Here is a 12,580-nt window from a genome sequence, read left to right as displayed (position 1 = left end):
TTTTTTTTTTTTTTTTAATTGTAAAGTGTATTAATTTATATTTGTAGGTAGATTTGCTGCAGAAGTAATAGAAGAAAGAAGAAAAAGCGCACTTCAGTTATTAGAATTTGCAGCACAACATTCATCATTGTTTACTAGTCAAGTTTTTGTTAAATTTTTTGAGGTATAAATTGAATAGAATTCTAAGAAATGGTGGTTTACTGTTAAAATTATTCAGTCTATCTGGATCTAATTATTTCTTTTTCTTAATTTGATATTTTGGATACAGGAATAAAATAATTTTAATGACAAAATAAATATTTTTGGATTTCTACTTGTAGCAAATCATATTTAACTATTATGTTCATAAAAAATTTTAATATTTATAAATTATTTGAAATATAATGATTATAATTTTGATAAATGAATAAAATATATTTTTAAAAATTAATTTCTTTAAAGAAATGAATTAAAATTTTTTCAGCTAATGTATGTACACTATGATACTAGACTAGTCAATTAAATGCAATTTAAAAATGAATGCTCTTCTTTTAAAACATTAAAATTCAATAAGGGTATTCCTGATGGAAAACTTTTATCATTGTTAGAAAAAGGAGCATTCTACAGTAGCTATGAACTGTAAACACACATTCCAATGGAAAGATTTGCAATCCTCATTTAATATTTGTCAGACCACTTAATTGGTTAGCAGTATCATCTTTTGAGGAACTTTTTCTGCCATTTTTTAAATCATAAAATGTCTCTGTTATTGATTCATTTCAATAATTAGCAATCCAGGGAAGCTTTCTATTAAATTGTTGGCTTTTGTTGCAGAACCTGTACTAACAAAAATGAGATTGGGAAAAGCATCAACAGTTTAGTAAGAAAAGCTATGTATCATAAATCCTCCTAATATGTACAGTACTCTGCAAAATTTAAAGTATTTTGCAATATTTTAATGTTGCAAAAGAAATAAATTTATATATATATATATATATATTCAAACATTCAAGTTTCTGATTTATAAGATTAAGTTTTAAATTCAGAAATCATTTTTTTAATGTTTTTTTTTTACTTAAAAATCAGATTTTTTTTGTTTATTAATTAGAGATGAGAAACTTTTAAAAATATAAATTTTTCTTTTCAATAATAGATATTTCAAAAAACTGTAACATTTTTGAGTTAATGAATAGCTTAATATCAATGTATTATTAGATTATTTAACTGTCGTGTGTCAGTTTTCTTGGGTTCTTTTAAATTATAATTTATATTTATCAGATCTATTATTCAAGGACAAAATTCAAGATTGGAAATCAGGATACTCATTGATGTTAGAATCAGCTATAGCTCAATCTATAATTAAAGATCAGAATTCCCTATACAACAGTAAATATCATCCGTGGTACTTGGAAATATTTGAAATTCCTTCAATGCAACCATATATATGGCAACCAGTAAATTTGAATATAAAACGACTTATAATGCAACTTCGTCTAAACAAAAATTCGCTGTATGTCAATAANCAGCAAAATAGGGCACCAGACCTCCTCTGCACCCAATCTTTCTTTAAATCTTTATCCATCCATCCCTTTTCTTGCACTTGGACTTGAATACCCAGCAGACCCTTAAAGCCTTCAGGTAAGGTCTTTCTTTTGAAAATCACCTACAGTGGCAATTTTCATCTGTCAGTGGTCATGGCTAACATTATTGTGTATCTTTACTTCTCTCAGCCAGTTCGTTTGATGATGACTGATCAAGAACCTTCTTTTTCCACAGTAGTGTTTCTTGGCATATCGAAAAACACAGGTGTCTGATCTGCATTCCTCATTTCAGAGAGCAAATTGTAGTGCTCTGTCACTAAATTGTTCTTTTTGGTTTTTGTAATTATATATCTTGTATATCGGTTTCGTTTCTGTATGAGTTTTTGTTGTCGCAATACCTGTTTACTTGTAAAACATTCCGTTTGTCGCATGCCTTCTTCGGCAACCACTCACTGGCTCGTGATTGGTTGTAATGAAATCACGTGACTAAGGAGTATGCCTCGGATGGTGGAGGATATAAAAAGGAGAAGACAACATGTGCAAGGACTTTTTTTTGGTTTTCGTGAGAAGGATTGTTGAGCAGATACGAGAGGAAGGCTTTGAGAGATCAGGTGAGGAGATCTTGAGTGGAACTGTTAGTGGGGAAAGGAGAAGAGCGTGGTGAGAGATTGTCTCTTTGTTCTTCGGAGCTAAAGGGAAATCTGTTTGCATTGAGAGGAAGGTTGTGACCAAAGTGGAAAAACTGTTTGTTAAGGAAGGAATTCGGACTTGCGTATACAGTAGAGAGTCGTTTATCTGAAAGTTAGTTATCCGAAAGCATTCCAGTCGGCAAATTTAAATTTTCGCTAGTGCTGTGGCGCTGCAATCTTTGGCTATATCTTGGGCTACTCCAATATTTTTTTTGTTAGTGTGTGTGTTTTAGCTGGCAGCATTGGCACTTTTGTCTGGTGTTTTTCTGAGGACTGTGCGTCGTGCTGAATCGAACATTTTTGATACTTGATCAACATCTAAAGTATATTATTTTTGGTTTTTATATTTTTCACTATATTTATTTTATTTGTACAAAATAAAAAATAATTTTTAATAATACAATAGCCACGATTATTATTTTAAAAAGTTTTCGTTAGGCTTAACATCGACGAAAATTCAACGCAAAGCGACATGCAACGTTGAAAAATTTCAACATGGGACAGGTTAATATATTTTTTCATATATAATCGGTTATCCGAAAAATAAGTTATCTGAACAACCCCAGTCCCCAATTGATTTGGATAAATGACGCTCTACTGTAGTTTGTTTATTTTCTTCGTGTTTGTTGTACTAGATTTAATGAACGTTGTCTGTGATCTCAGCATGTACTTGCCTTGTATATATATATTTTAGTTATTGTTATTAGGTTAAGTATCGTTGTAATCTTAGTAATTATCATAATAATGTGTAAATTGTCGAATCCTTGTGAGATATATAAACATTGTTTTGCATTCCTTAATTTTTATTTTGTACTTTTTGTTTTTTTTGTATGGCCCTTATACTCCTTACTAACGGTGAGTCTGAATCGTCTCGATTTGTACCCACTACAAAATATGATTGTTCTTTCTGCTTCCATATAATAAATCTATGAAAATAGACCATCTGGTCCGTAAAATGTCAAGACAATCTTTGGCATAATGTAGTTCTATGTAGAGAAAGATTTTTCCTCTTCATAAATCTGCTGATCCATCCTTGACTAGCTTTAAAGTGAGCAATATTGCAAGCCCATGATTGCAACATATCACATGTTACACCACAGCCATTATTGCATATTTCTTCAACATACCTTAACAGTTCTTCCTCAATACTTTCCATTCTTGGGATCACAAAATGTCCTCACATTGGACTTTGCATTACTTAGAGCTTCTTTTTGTTTACACCAGTAGCAAACAACTACCTCACTGGCATCAAATTTTTGTTCAGCCTGTCAATTTCCATTCTGTTCCACAAAGCAGATTACTTTAATTTTATAGTGTGGTAAAATTGTTATTTTGTCTTGCCATTTCACAAAGTTGCAGTTAACTCTACTATGTATGACAATAAGGGTACATCCTACGTGGTAGCGTCGTCCAGTAACCGCGAGCATGAATACGCTTTCAAGCAGAGCGAACAAACTGGTTCAAGCAAATGTGCATGTCCAGAGTAACCACGTTTAGTGTGCAGCGACCACCAGATGACACTTCTACATGCGTGTGCAGGAAGCAGCTACTGAGCAAGTTTGATTGCTGCTTCCAAAGAAGAAAATGGCTGATTTTGTAAATGAATGAAAACAAAATATTAATTAAAGTACATACAATTTATTTGTCAATCTTTTACATAATTTAATAACTTCTGATTTTGTAAATGTAACGTTTTAAAAATAAAACTTTTTTTAACTTTTTATTTTATGAAGATCCTTTATATTTGTTGTGTATCTAGTTAGTGATAATATTTACCTGTCAAATTTACCATTTTAATGCTTGTCAAATTTACCGTTTTAATGCTTGTCATATTTTCCATACTTACTTACTTATTCTTTATTAGGCACCTTGCAGGTGCATTCCCAGTACCGTATTATACATAGCTGAGAAATATATATACAATTCTTTATATGAAAATATAATTTACAAATGATAAAACCGCTTGACAAATTGTAGGAAGACAAAGTAAACAAGTTATACAATATCAGTATGAATTTTACAAATCGATACCGTGGTAATGAATAGAAATGGTTATACAGGTGTTGGGTGTACCAATATAGATATAATCTTACAGCTTGTCATGCAGGTTATTAAAAAGAAAGTACAGTACATAAGATAAAATAGAGGTGAACGAAAATTAACTAAAACTAACTTAAAACTAAACTTATGACTATCTTAAAACTAAACTTATGCTATATAACAATAAACTGAGCGTGTTGTATTCTAATCGTAATACAAACAGAATGTTATGAAATCTTGAGGCCGAGTGTCCACAGCACAGTTTTTCTAGTTTGGTGGTAAGTTTTGTCGAAGCTCATCAATGTTGAAGCCGTGTATACTTCATAACAGATATTTAGATAACACAGACTATCGACCATCACTAGTTTATGGAACCAAGTTGCATGTTGCACAGTATTTTCCTGATTGGATGGTGTATTCTTATCACACAGATGTTTAGATCACTCAGACTATCAACCAGCAAAAGTTTATGAAGCCAAGTCGCAAAGTTGAACACTGCTTTTCTAATCCAACGGCGTATTCTTATCCAATCACATCGATAATGGTCTTATCCAGTCACATCAATGCAAAGTTTCCTTAGACTTGCAGTAGGCATTGATTGTTACTACAAGATGGGCTCAGATAATTGCCTAGCACGTCTCTATCGTTACAGCACATAGGCTGCATCCAAATGTCATGTCCTTTCTCAAATGGAGAAAACACATATTGCAGTAGAGGCGCTGAGAAAGCAAACGGTTTAGAATAAGGACACAAGGTTCAATTAAGGTCACTTGTCTACAGCTCAAACAATGTTTTCAAGATATCCATAATCCACACTTCTTTTATAAATGTCACGTGTCTGCGGTACAATGTATCCAAGATATCTTATGTTAATTCACGTATCTACGTCAGAGACAATGTGTATAAGACATCCATGATTCTGCACTGAAGCAATTTATTTGGCCAGGAGACTTTGCAATTCTTCTTGCGAACTGACTGTGATGAGTTATGTATTCGATTATTATGAAGATAATAAACACGTTGACTGAACACAAAGGTCATAGATGAGACATAGTGATCAAAGTATGTTGAATGTTTTTAATAATCACGTATCCATCGAAGCCTTTATATGGTAGTAAAACATTTTCATCTGTCAAGTCCTCTGACAATTCAGCAAAGTGGCAAATGTAAGAAAAGGGTCGTTAACAATTGACGACAGAAAATGCAAGAGAGTTAACCTCAAAACTATGTCGAATATAGCGAATCCAACAACAATAATAGGACTTTCAAAAACCGAATAAAAGAACAAGACTACAAGAAGTTTTCAAGAAAATAAACAAGTTTATCAAGTAAGGTAAAAGTAATTGAAATTAAGAATTATTCCCTAGTTGCGTAGGTTGCTATAGTCTCATGGCGTTTAACTAGTAGAAGAAAGGAAGAAAAAATTTCTTTATTTTTTATGAGATCTTCATGTTTGCATGGCCAGTTGAGGTTATATCTATGAGCAATGATTTTTAGTTCTAAACGTTCTCTTTCGAGAGAAATACAGGTAAAAAGATAATGGTCGACGCTGTCCGGTTGTCCGCATATGGCACACAGATCATTTTGCTTATTCACAAATCGATGTAGATAATTTGAAAATTTGCCATGTCCGGTAAGAAATTGAGTAAGGGGGAAACTTGGAATTACCCATTTATATTTATTATGATATTCCTTGACGTTAGGTATAAATTTAAAAGTCGTGTCATTATGTTTGCAGTCCCAGTTGAGTTGCCATCGGTTTAAAAGATCTTCATATAATAGTTTTTTAATTCCTCTTCTGCAAATCTTGTTATATATGGTGTCTAATGAATCGTCAGTAGCAGCTTCCTTCGCTAGTTGATCTGCACGTTCATTTCCTACCATACCTTGGTGTCCTTTGGTCCAAGAAATGATGTAGTTATTATGAGAATTATTAATTAGGTTGCGAATATTTGTGGCAATCGGATGTAACTGTTTACTGCAAATGACCTGTATGGCAGAGAAAGAGTCACTAAGAATGTGGATGTTCTTTCTAGTAAAATTATGCTCGGTCCATTGGGTAGCTATGTAGATCGCGAATAATTCAGCTTGGAATACAGTGCAAAGTTTATGTAATTTCCCTTTCTGGTTGTAAAATTCTACTTCGTTACAATATGCGACAAAAGCACATCCAATAGAGTCGTTTATGCCAGAGCCATCAGTGTATATCTGTAAATCAGAAAAGATGGGTGAATCAATACTAATAAAATTGTTGATGTTAGGCGGTAGACTGGTGTTGATGGGACTTGGATGTTCATAAATGCTGTAACTGAAGTCACATGTGGAAGTAGAAATATCATTTCCCATTTTGAGCTGTTGAAGATTATATTCCATTTGAATAATCTCAGTTATTGGTGGCTTTCTGGAAATTACTTGCAAACTACAGTTAGGAGCTGTCCGGTATGCCCTAGTTAATAAAAGTAGAGCTTTCCTTTGAGATGATATCAATTTTCTACTAAGATGTACTTTGTGAATAGCTTTACCCCAACTGCAGCAACCGTATGTAATGATGGGGATATAAATTTGATTATAGATGATACTAATTGCCTCAGAAGATAGACCCCAGTTTTTACGCGCTATTTCAGAGAAAGCTTGAAAAATGAAAGAAGTCCTTTTGGCAACATACGAAATGTGTTCATCCCACCCAAGTCTGAAGTCCAGCCAAACTCCAAGATATTTGATGGATTTTTTGATTTTAATGGATTGATTATTCATTTTTATTGTAGGGGTTCGAAGGTATAGGTTTGGATTCCTTGGTTTATTAAATACAATACCGATAGTTTTTGCAGGATTAAATTTCAGCTTATGTTTCATACCCCATAGATGGATCTTTGCAAGAATATCATTTCCGCGTTTTTCCAAGATTGCTCTAGACCGCCCTCCAATCATTATTAAGACATCATCCGCGTAAGCTGTCGTTGCATCTTGCCCAAAGTTTTCTCCAAAAAAGGCATTGAATGTTAGGTTCCATAATAACGGACCGCAAACAGACCCTTGGGGACATCCACAGACAATTTCTCTTTCTGTCGTGTGTGCACCGTATTCAAGAATGGCTTTGCGATTACTTAAATAACTTACAAATATATTATAAATGTCAGCTGGGCAGGCTGTATTTCTTATTTGATGTAACACAAACGGCCACCACGCACTGTCGAAAGCTTTGGATATGTCTAAGCTAATGGCCAATACGTACTTGTTATATTCAAGTAGACTTTTGATGTTATGTACTGCATGATTTATTGCATCACTGGTGGAAATTTGTTGCCTAAAGCCAAATTGCGTATTGTAAAGTATGTTGTTTTTCTCAACCATCCAGGTTAATCGATCTGTTAATAGACGCTCAAGTACTTTTCCAAAAATAGGTAATAGAGAGATTGGTCTTGTTTCACTGGGCTTGTTGGGTTTAGGGACAGGAACTATTTTCGCAATTTTCCATCTGGTAGGAAAAATGCCTGTGAATAAACAGACATTGTACAATTGTACAAGTTGTTGTGGAATCATTTCCCAAATATGTTTTGCAATTTTGGCAGTTATGCCATCAATGCCGGGAGATTTGCCTTCTTTTAGTCTTCTAATCGCATTATTTACTTCCTGATAAGTAAACTGAGGAGAGTTACCAGTGTTCATATGGTTGTTTATTTTTTCTCTTATTGATCTCTGCCAAGGGGTGTCGTCTGTGACACAATCCGAGATACAATAACTATCCATTCGCAGCTTAAGGGTGTTCAAAAGGTATGTATCTATTGTTGATTGCTGTATTGTTTCAGGATCATTATTTATTAATATTTGCTGCTTTCGTAACTTATTCGTACATAATTTTGTAAGGTATCCCCATGGATTGGATGAGGCAGCAGTGCAGTAATTACGCCAAGATTGTATTTTAGCGTTCTTTATTTCTTTTTTATAGACAACTTGATGTGCATAATATTCTTGCTTATATATAGCACGATTCGGTTCATATCGACACTTTTGATATCGTCTTCGCAGGTAAGTGTTCATTTTTCGGAGGTCAGTGAGCCCGTCATTCCACCAGGGTACAGATTTTGATCTAGGATTGGTTTTAGGGATTTTTTTTTTCATATTTTCCATAGCAAGCATTCAACAAAATTGTCTCGCCACCAGTTTGTAAACAACACACATACACTCTGGACTGAAGTTGCTTGCAAGTTGTATGTGCATACAAAGATTCTTTCCGCTTGCGGTCACTGGATGTTGCCACATAGGACATACCCTAAGGAAGCTACTAAAATGCTACCAAGTATAAAGCATCACAATTAACAACTACCCTTATTCCCCATCCACAGATGTATCCCCACCCTCATAGCCTCCAACAAGTACAAAGATACCATACAGTTAAGCCTATACAAGGAAATGAGGCTAAACAAAGCACTTACCATAAAAATTCTTGTTGGCTGACTCATGTCCTATTTCAGTGTGAGACAGTTCAGTGTGAGAAATCTTGCATTTTCCACATGAAAAATACTTGAATATTGTGTTTTCCCAAAAAACATTTCTTGAAAATATGGATGCGAAAAATACATGCAGAAATATGGTACTTCTCTTAAACTTTTAAACAGTTTCTCAAAATTTAAAAAAGTATTACTAGAACAAAGTGGTTTTTCAGGTAGTGATATACAACTGATTATTTCAGAGTAATTTTATTTTTAACTGTCAAATACTGTAATAGTTGAACATTTAGAAGATAATACTAATGAGTAATTATATATGAAAATTATAAATAATTAGATCTACTCAAAATAAGTATGTATATATATATATATATCGGATCTTTCAAAAAGAATGTCATTATTTTAAATTACTGTAATTATGTTAATTATTATCTGAGAAGTATATGATGCACACCAGTCGATAGAGTAACTATCTGCTTTTCATCTCCCATCTGCATTCAAACATGTTGTCTACTACCTCTAGGAAGTACCATAAACAAAAATGATGATGCCACAACAGAAAAGGCATTTTGTGTTCTATAGTTTGCAAAGTTGGAATCGTTCATTGTTGCCCAACATGAGTAACCTGCAGGAGCTGTTGGATTGTGGCAGCTGTGAGGAGTGAAAACAGATATGCTATAGTAAGTGTAGGAAGAATTTGAATATCAGCTGGATGTGTGTCTTGTGACATAAGATGCACACTTTGAGAAACTGTAATGGGTAAATCTGAAACTTGTACATTTTTCAAATGTTTTAATGTACATTACAATTTTCTCAGATAATTAACATATTTACAATTATTTAAAATGGTAGCTTTCTTTTTGGAAGACTCTAGATATATAAAATATTTTATTGTTACTTTTATTTTACTTTAAATGTAAATATTATTTGATTTGTTCATTATGGATGTTCCATTTTTCAAACATTTGAATATACAAGCTGATTTTGGCCTAAGATAGGCCAAAAAGATGTTCCTTGTATACTAATAAACTTAAGCTTTCAGAAAAAGCAATCTAAATTTGAAGATATTTAATAATAATTTAAATTGTATAAAAATGCTATTTTAATTAAAATGAAATAGATTTCTACACTGTAGAATTTTAAAAATGAAGCAAATAAATCAAAATAGTAATGACAACAACTTTAGTTTTGATTTAGTTTGGCAAAATGGGAGAAAGTAGTATTGTTGTGTGTAAACAAAAAAATGTTACGTGGTAAAAGTAATAATAATGTTTTAAACATATATAATTAATTTATTTCTAAAAATTCACTTTATAGCAATGAAAAGAACAAGAGTTTATAGTCTACTAGCATATTTTAGTTATAGTTATATATCTTAGTTGTCAATAAAACTGACTAACCGTGCATCAAAAATAACTTTAAAAGGTTCATCTTTCATTGGACAGACTATGAATATATAATAATAATAATAAGAAACTTGCAAAAAATTAAATACAAAATATGCTTGCCACATTGAAAATGGGAGTGAACTAACAATGAAGCATATGCATGCATGTCTTTGGTAGTTTCTGGAAAAATTGCAATGGCATATGAATATGTGTGGCACATAAAAGAATTTTTTATGATTTTTAAAAATACTGGGTAAGTTCAGAGAAAGGAAAAGCTATTGCACAGGTTTGTGATTGTAGGCTATTCAAAACAAATTACAGTAATTTGATCTCACTAAGAATTATTTTTTAAATAATTTCTGGTTGAATATTTCTATTTAGAAGTATTTTAAGAACTAAAAATTATTTAATAATTGTTTCTAAGTTTTATAGTACTTTATTTTCAATATTTGATTCTTATTGTTTTTTGAAATTTTCTTAAGAAATTTTTATTAACTACTATCTCTGCTTTATTGGAATACTTGCTTCTTTTTAACTATTTGTCATACACCTGAGTACTTTTGGACTTTGACAAACATCCATCTTCAGAAGTACATTGCTGGCCATCCAAAATGCAACATCAAGAAGGACCAGAGATATCATAGCCAAATTTATTTGGGAGATAACACATTGTACAAAGATCAAATGATTGAAAATATAGTCTCTTGTGAAGTGAGGAAGATGATGGAATCAGTATGGAGTGTTACTGCCATTGCTGGCTATAACTGCTGCTACACACCTTGGCATTGCGTCAAAGAGGCTTTGGATATGTTGGGGTATAGCATTCCATGCTGCTTCATATTGCCAAAGTTGATCTGGTGTAGCAGTGAGTGGTGTATCCCGGGCCAGTTGTTCTGCAATCATAGACCAGACATTTTCTATAGGTGAGAGATCAGGAGAACAAGGAGGCCAAGGCAGCAATGCAATCTGATAAGCGAAGAAGAAGTCTTGAGCAATGCATTCCATGTGTGGTTGCACATTATCCTGTTGGAATGTGGCCATTGGCAAGCTCTGAAAGTATGGGAGGACAACAGGCTCCAACACCTCAGAGATATAGCGCTGTCTGGTCAGTGTACTGGCAATGCGTACTAGGGGGTGTGGGAGTTGAATCCAATACCACCCCAAACCATAATACTGGGTCTAAGACCAGTATGGCGATGCATAAGGAAACAGTTCAGCAGTCTCTCACCACAGTGTCTCCAGACTGTAATCCAACCATCGTGGTATTGCAGGCAGAAGTGGGATTCGTCAGTGAAAACAATGTCATTCCATTTGGTTGTCCATGTCTGTCGTTCATCGCACCATTGCCGGCACAAACACCTGTGGTTTTGACTCAATGGTAAACGCAGCAATGGACGCCTTGCAGACATTCCACTCTGCTGCAAACAACATCGAATGGTACGCGTGGACACCAATTGTTGTGCAACAGACCAAATTTGTTGTGATATGGTTTGTGATGTGGCACAGCGATCCATCACTGCCATGCGCACGATATGTCTGTCATCATGTACAGTGGTGCAATCGGTCCCGTCATTTCCTCCTGCATCCAGCGGTTACAGATTAACATCATAGTTGTTTGATTACATCTGACACAATCACCAATTTCTCTGAAGGATAATCTGCAATCCCTATAGGCAACTATTTTTCCTCAGTCTAATTCAGAAACATGCTGAAAAGATGCTTGTTTTCTTCTGCATGGCATACTGAAGCTGCTTACGCCAAAAAAATGCACAAAAGAAAATTCCAGTACTTCAAAACGGCCTTCTATTCTCTCTTTATATAGTGCTTGCAGGTGGCACAACAGGCGCCTGTGATGTGTGTCTGCGCTGAAATGCTAATCATTTGCATATCTCGTCACCACAAATGCATGGTGCAAATTTTACTTGATTTGGATGCTTCCTTCAGGATGTTGCATTTTGGATGGCCAGCAGTGTATATGTCTATGTTCTAAGAATCTTCTACCAAGAATGTTTGTTTGAATTCAAACAAGCCTCTTTTAAAACAGATACTTTTAGTCTTCTGTCTGAAGATTATCTGTCACTCTTTGCAATAAAAACATGAATTATGATATTAAATTATTATTAGTCTGTTAATTTTTATAATAAATTAAAAAATAATTTAAATTTTTCTGCTTAAAAATACATTTTAGATAAATTTATAACATAACAGAAATAATATTTTCTGCAGAGATTTGAGACCAGATAATATTCTGTTGGGAGAAAGAGGTAAATATCTTTTTTTTAAAAATTAAATAATTGGTAATATATTTAGTTTAAAATTTTTATTATATCTTCAGGTCATATATTATTGACATATCAGAGTAGTTGGAATTGTATGGACCAAGTCATCAACAGGCATGCTAAAGAAAATCTTTATGCTGCTCCAGGTAACAAATACTATGTGGTTCTGCTACAAAAACAAAAGTTAGAATTTATACACTTACACATTTTATAAGG

The 12,580-nt window shown here is 33.4% G+C and overlaps 1 protein-coding gene across 1 annotated transcript in view; it reads left to right on the top strand.

Annotated features, from left to right (window-relative positions):
* LOC111642059 (ribosomal protein S6 kinase delta-1-like) overlaps positions 1–12,557 on the top strand; it is a gene marked incomplete at its 3' end in the record, with an annotated part of 46,706 nt that extends 34,149 nt beyond the window's left edge. The window contains exons 10-11 of the mRNA XM_023388326.1: positions 12,312–12,349; positions 12,421–12,557. Of these exons, the coding sequence (XP_023244094.1) occupies positions 12,312–12,349; positions 12,421–12,557 (175 nt within the window). The remainder of the gene's footprint in view (positions 1–12,311; positions 12,350–12,420) is intronic.
* Positions 12,558–12,580: the final 23 nt, after the last annotated feature.

The sequence above is a fragment of the Centruroides sculpturatus genome, unplaced genomic scaffold (assembly GCF_000671375.1).
Source record: "Centruroides sculpturatus isolate CEXI.00-Female unplaced genomic scaffold, Cexi_2.0 scaffold1617, whole genome shotgun sequence".
In the NCBI taxonomy this organism is placed as follows: Eukaryota; Metazoa; Arthropoda; class Arachnida; order Scorpiones; family Buthidae; genus Centruroides; species Centruroides sculpturatus.
This window is presented reverse-complemented; position numbering and strand designations above follow the sequence as displayed.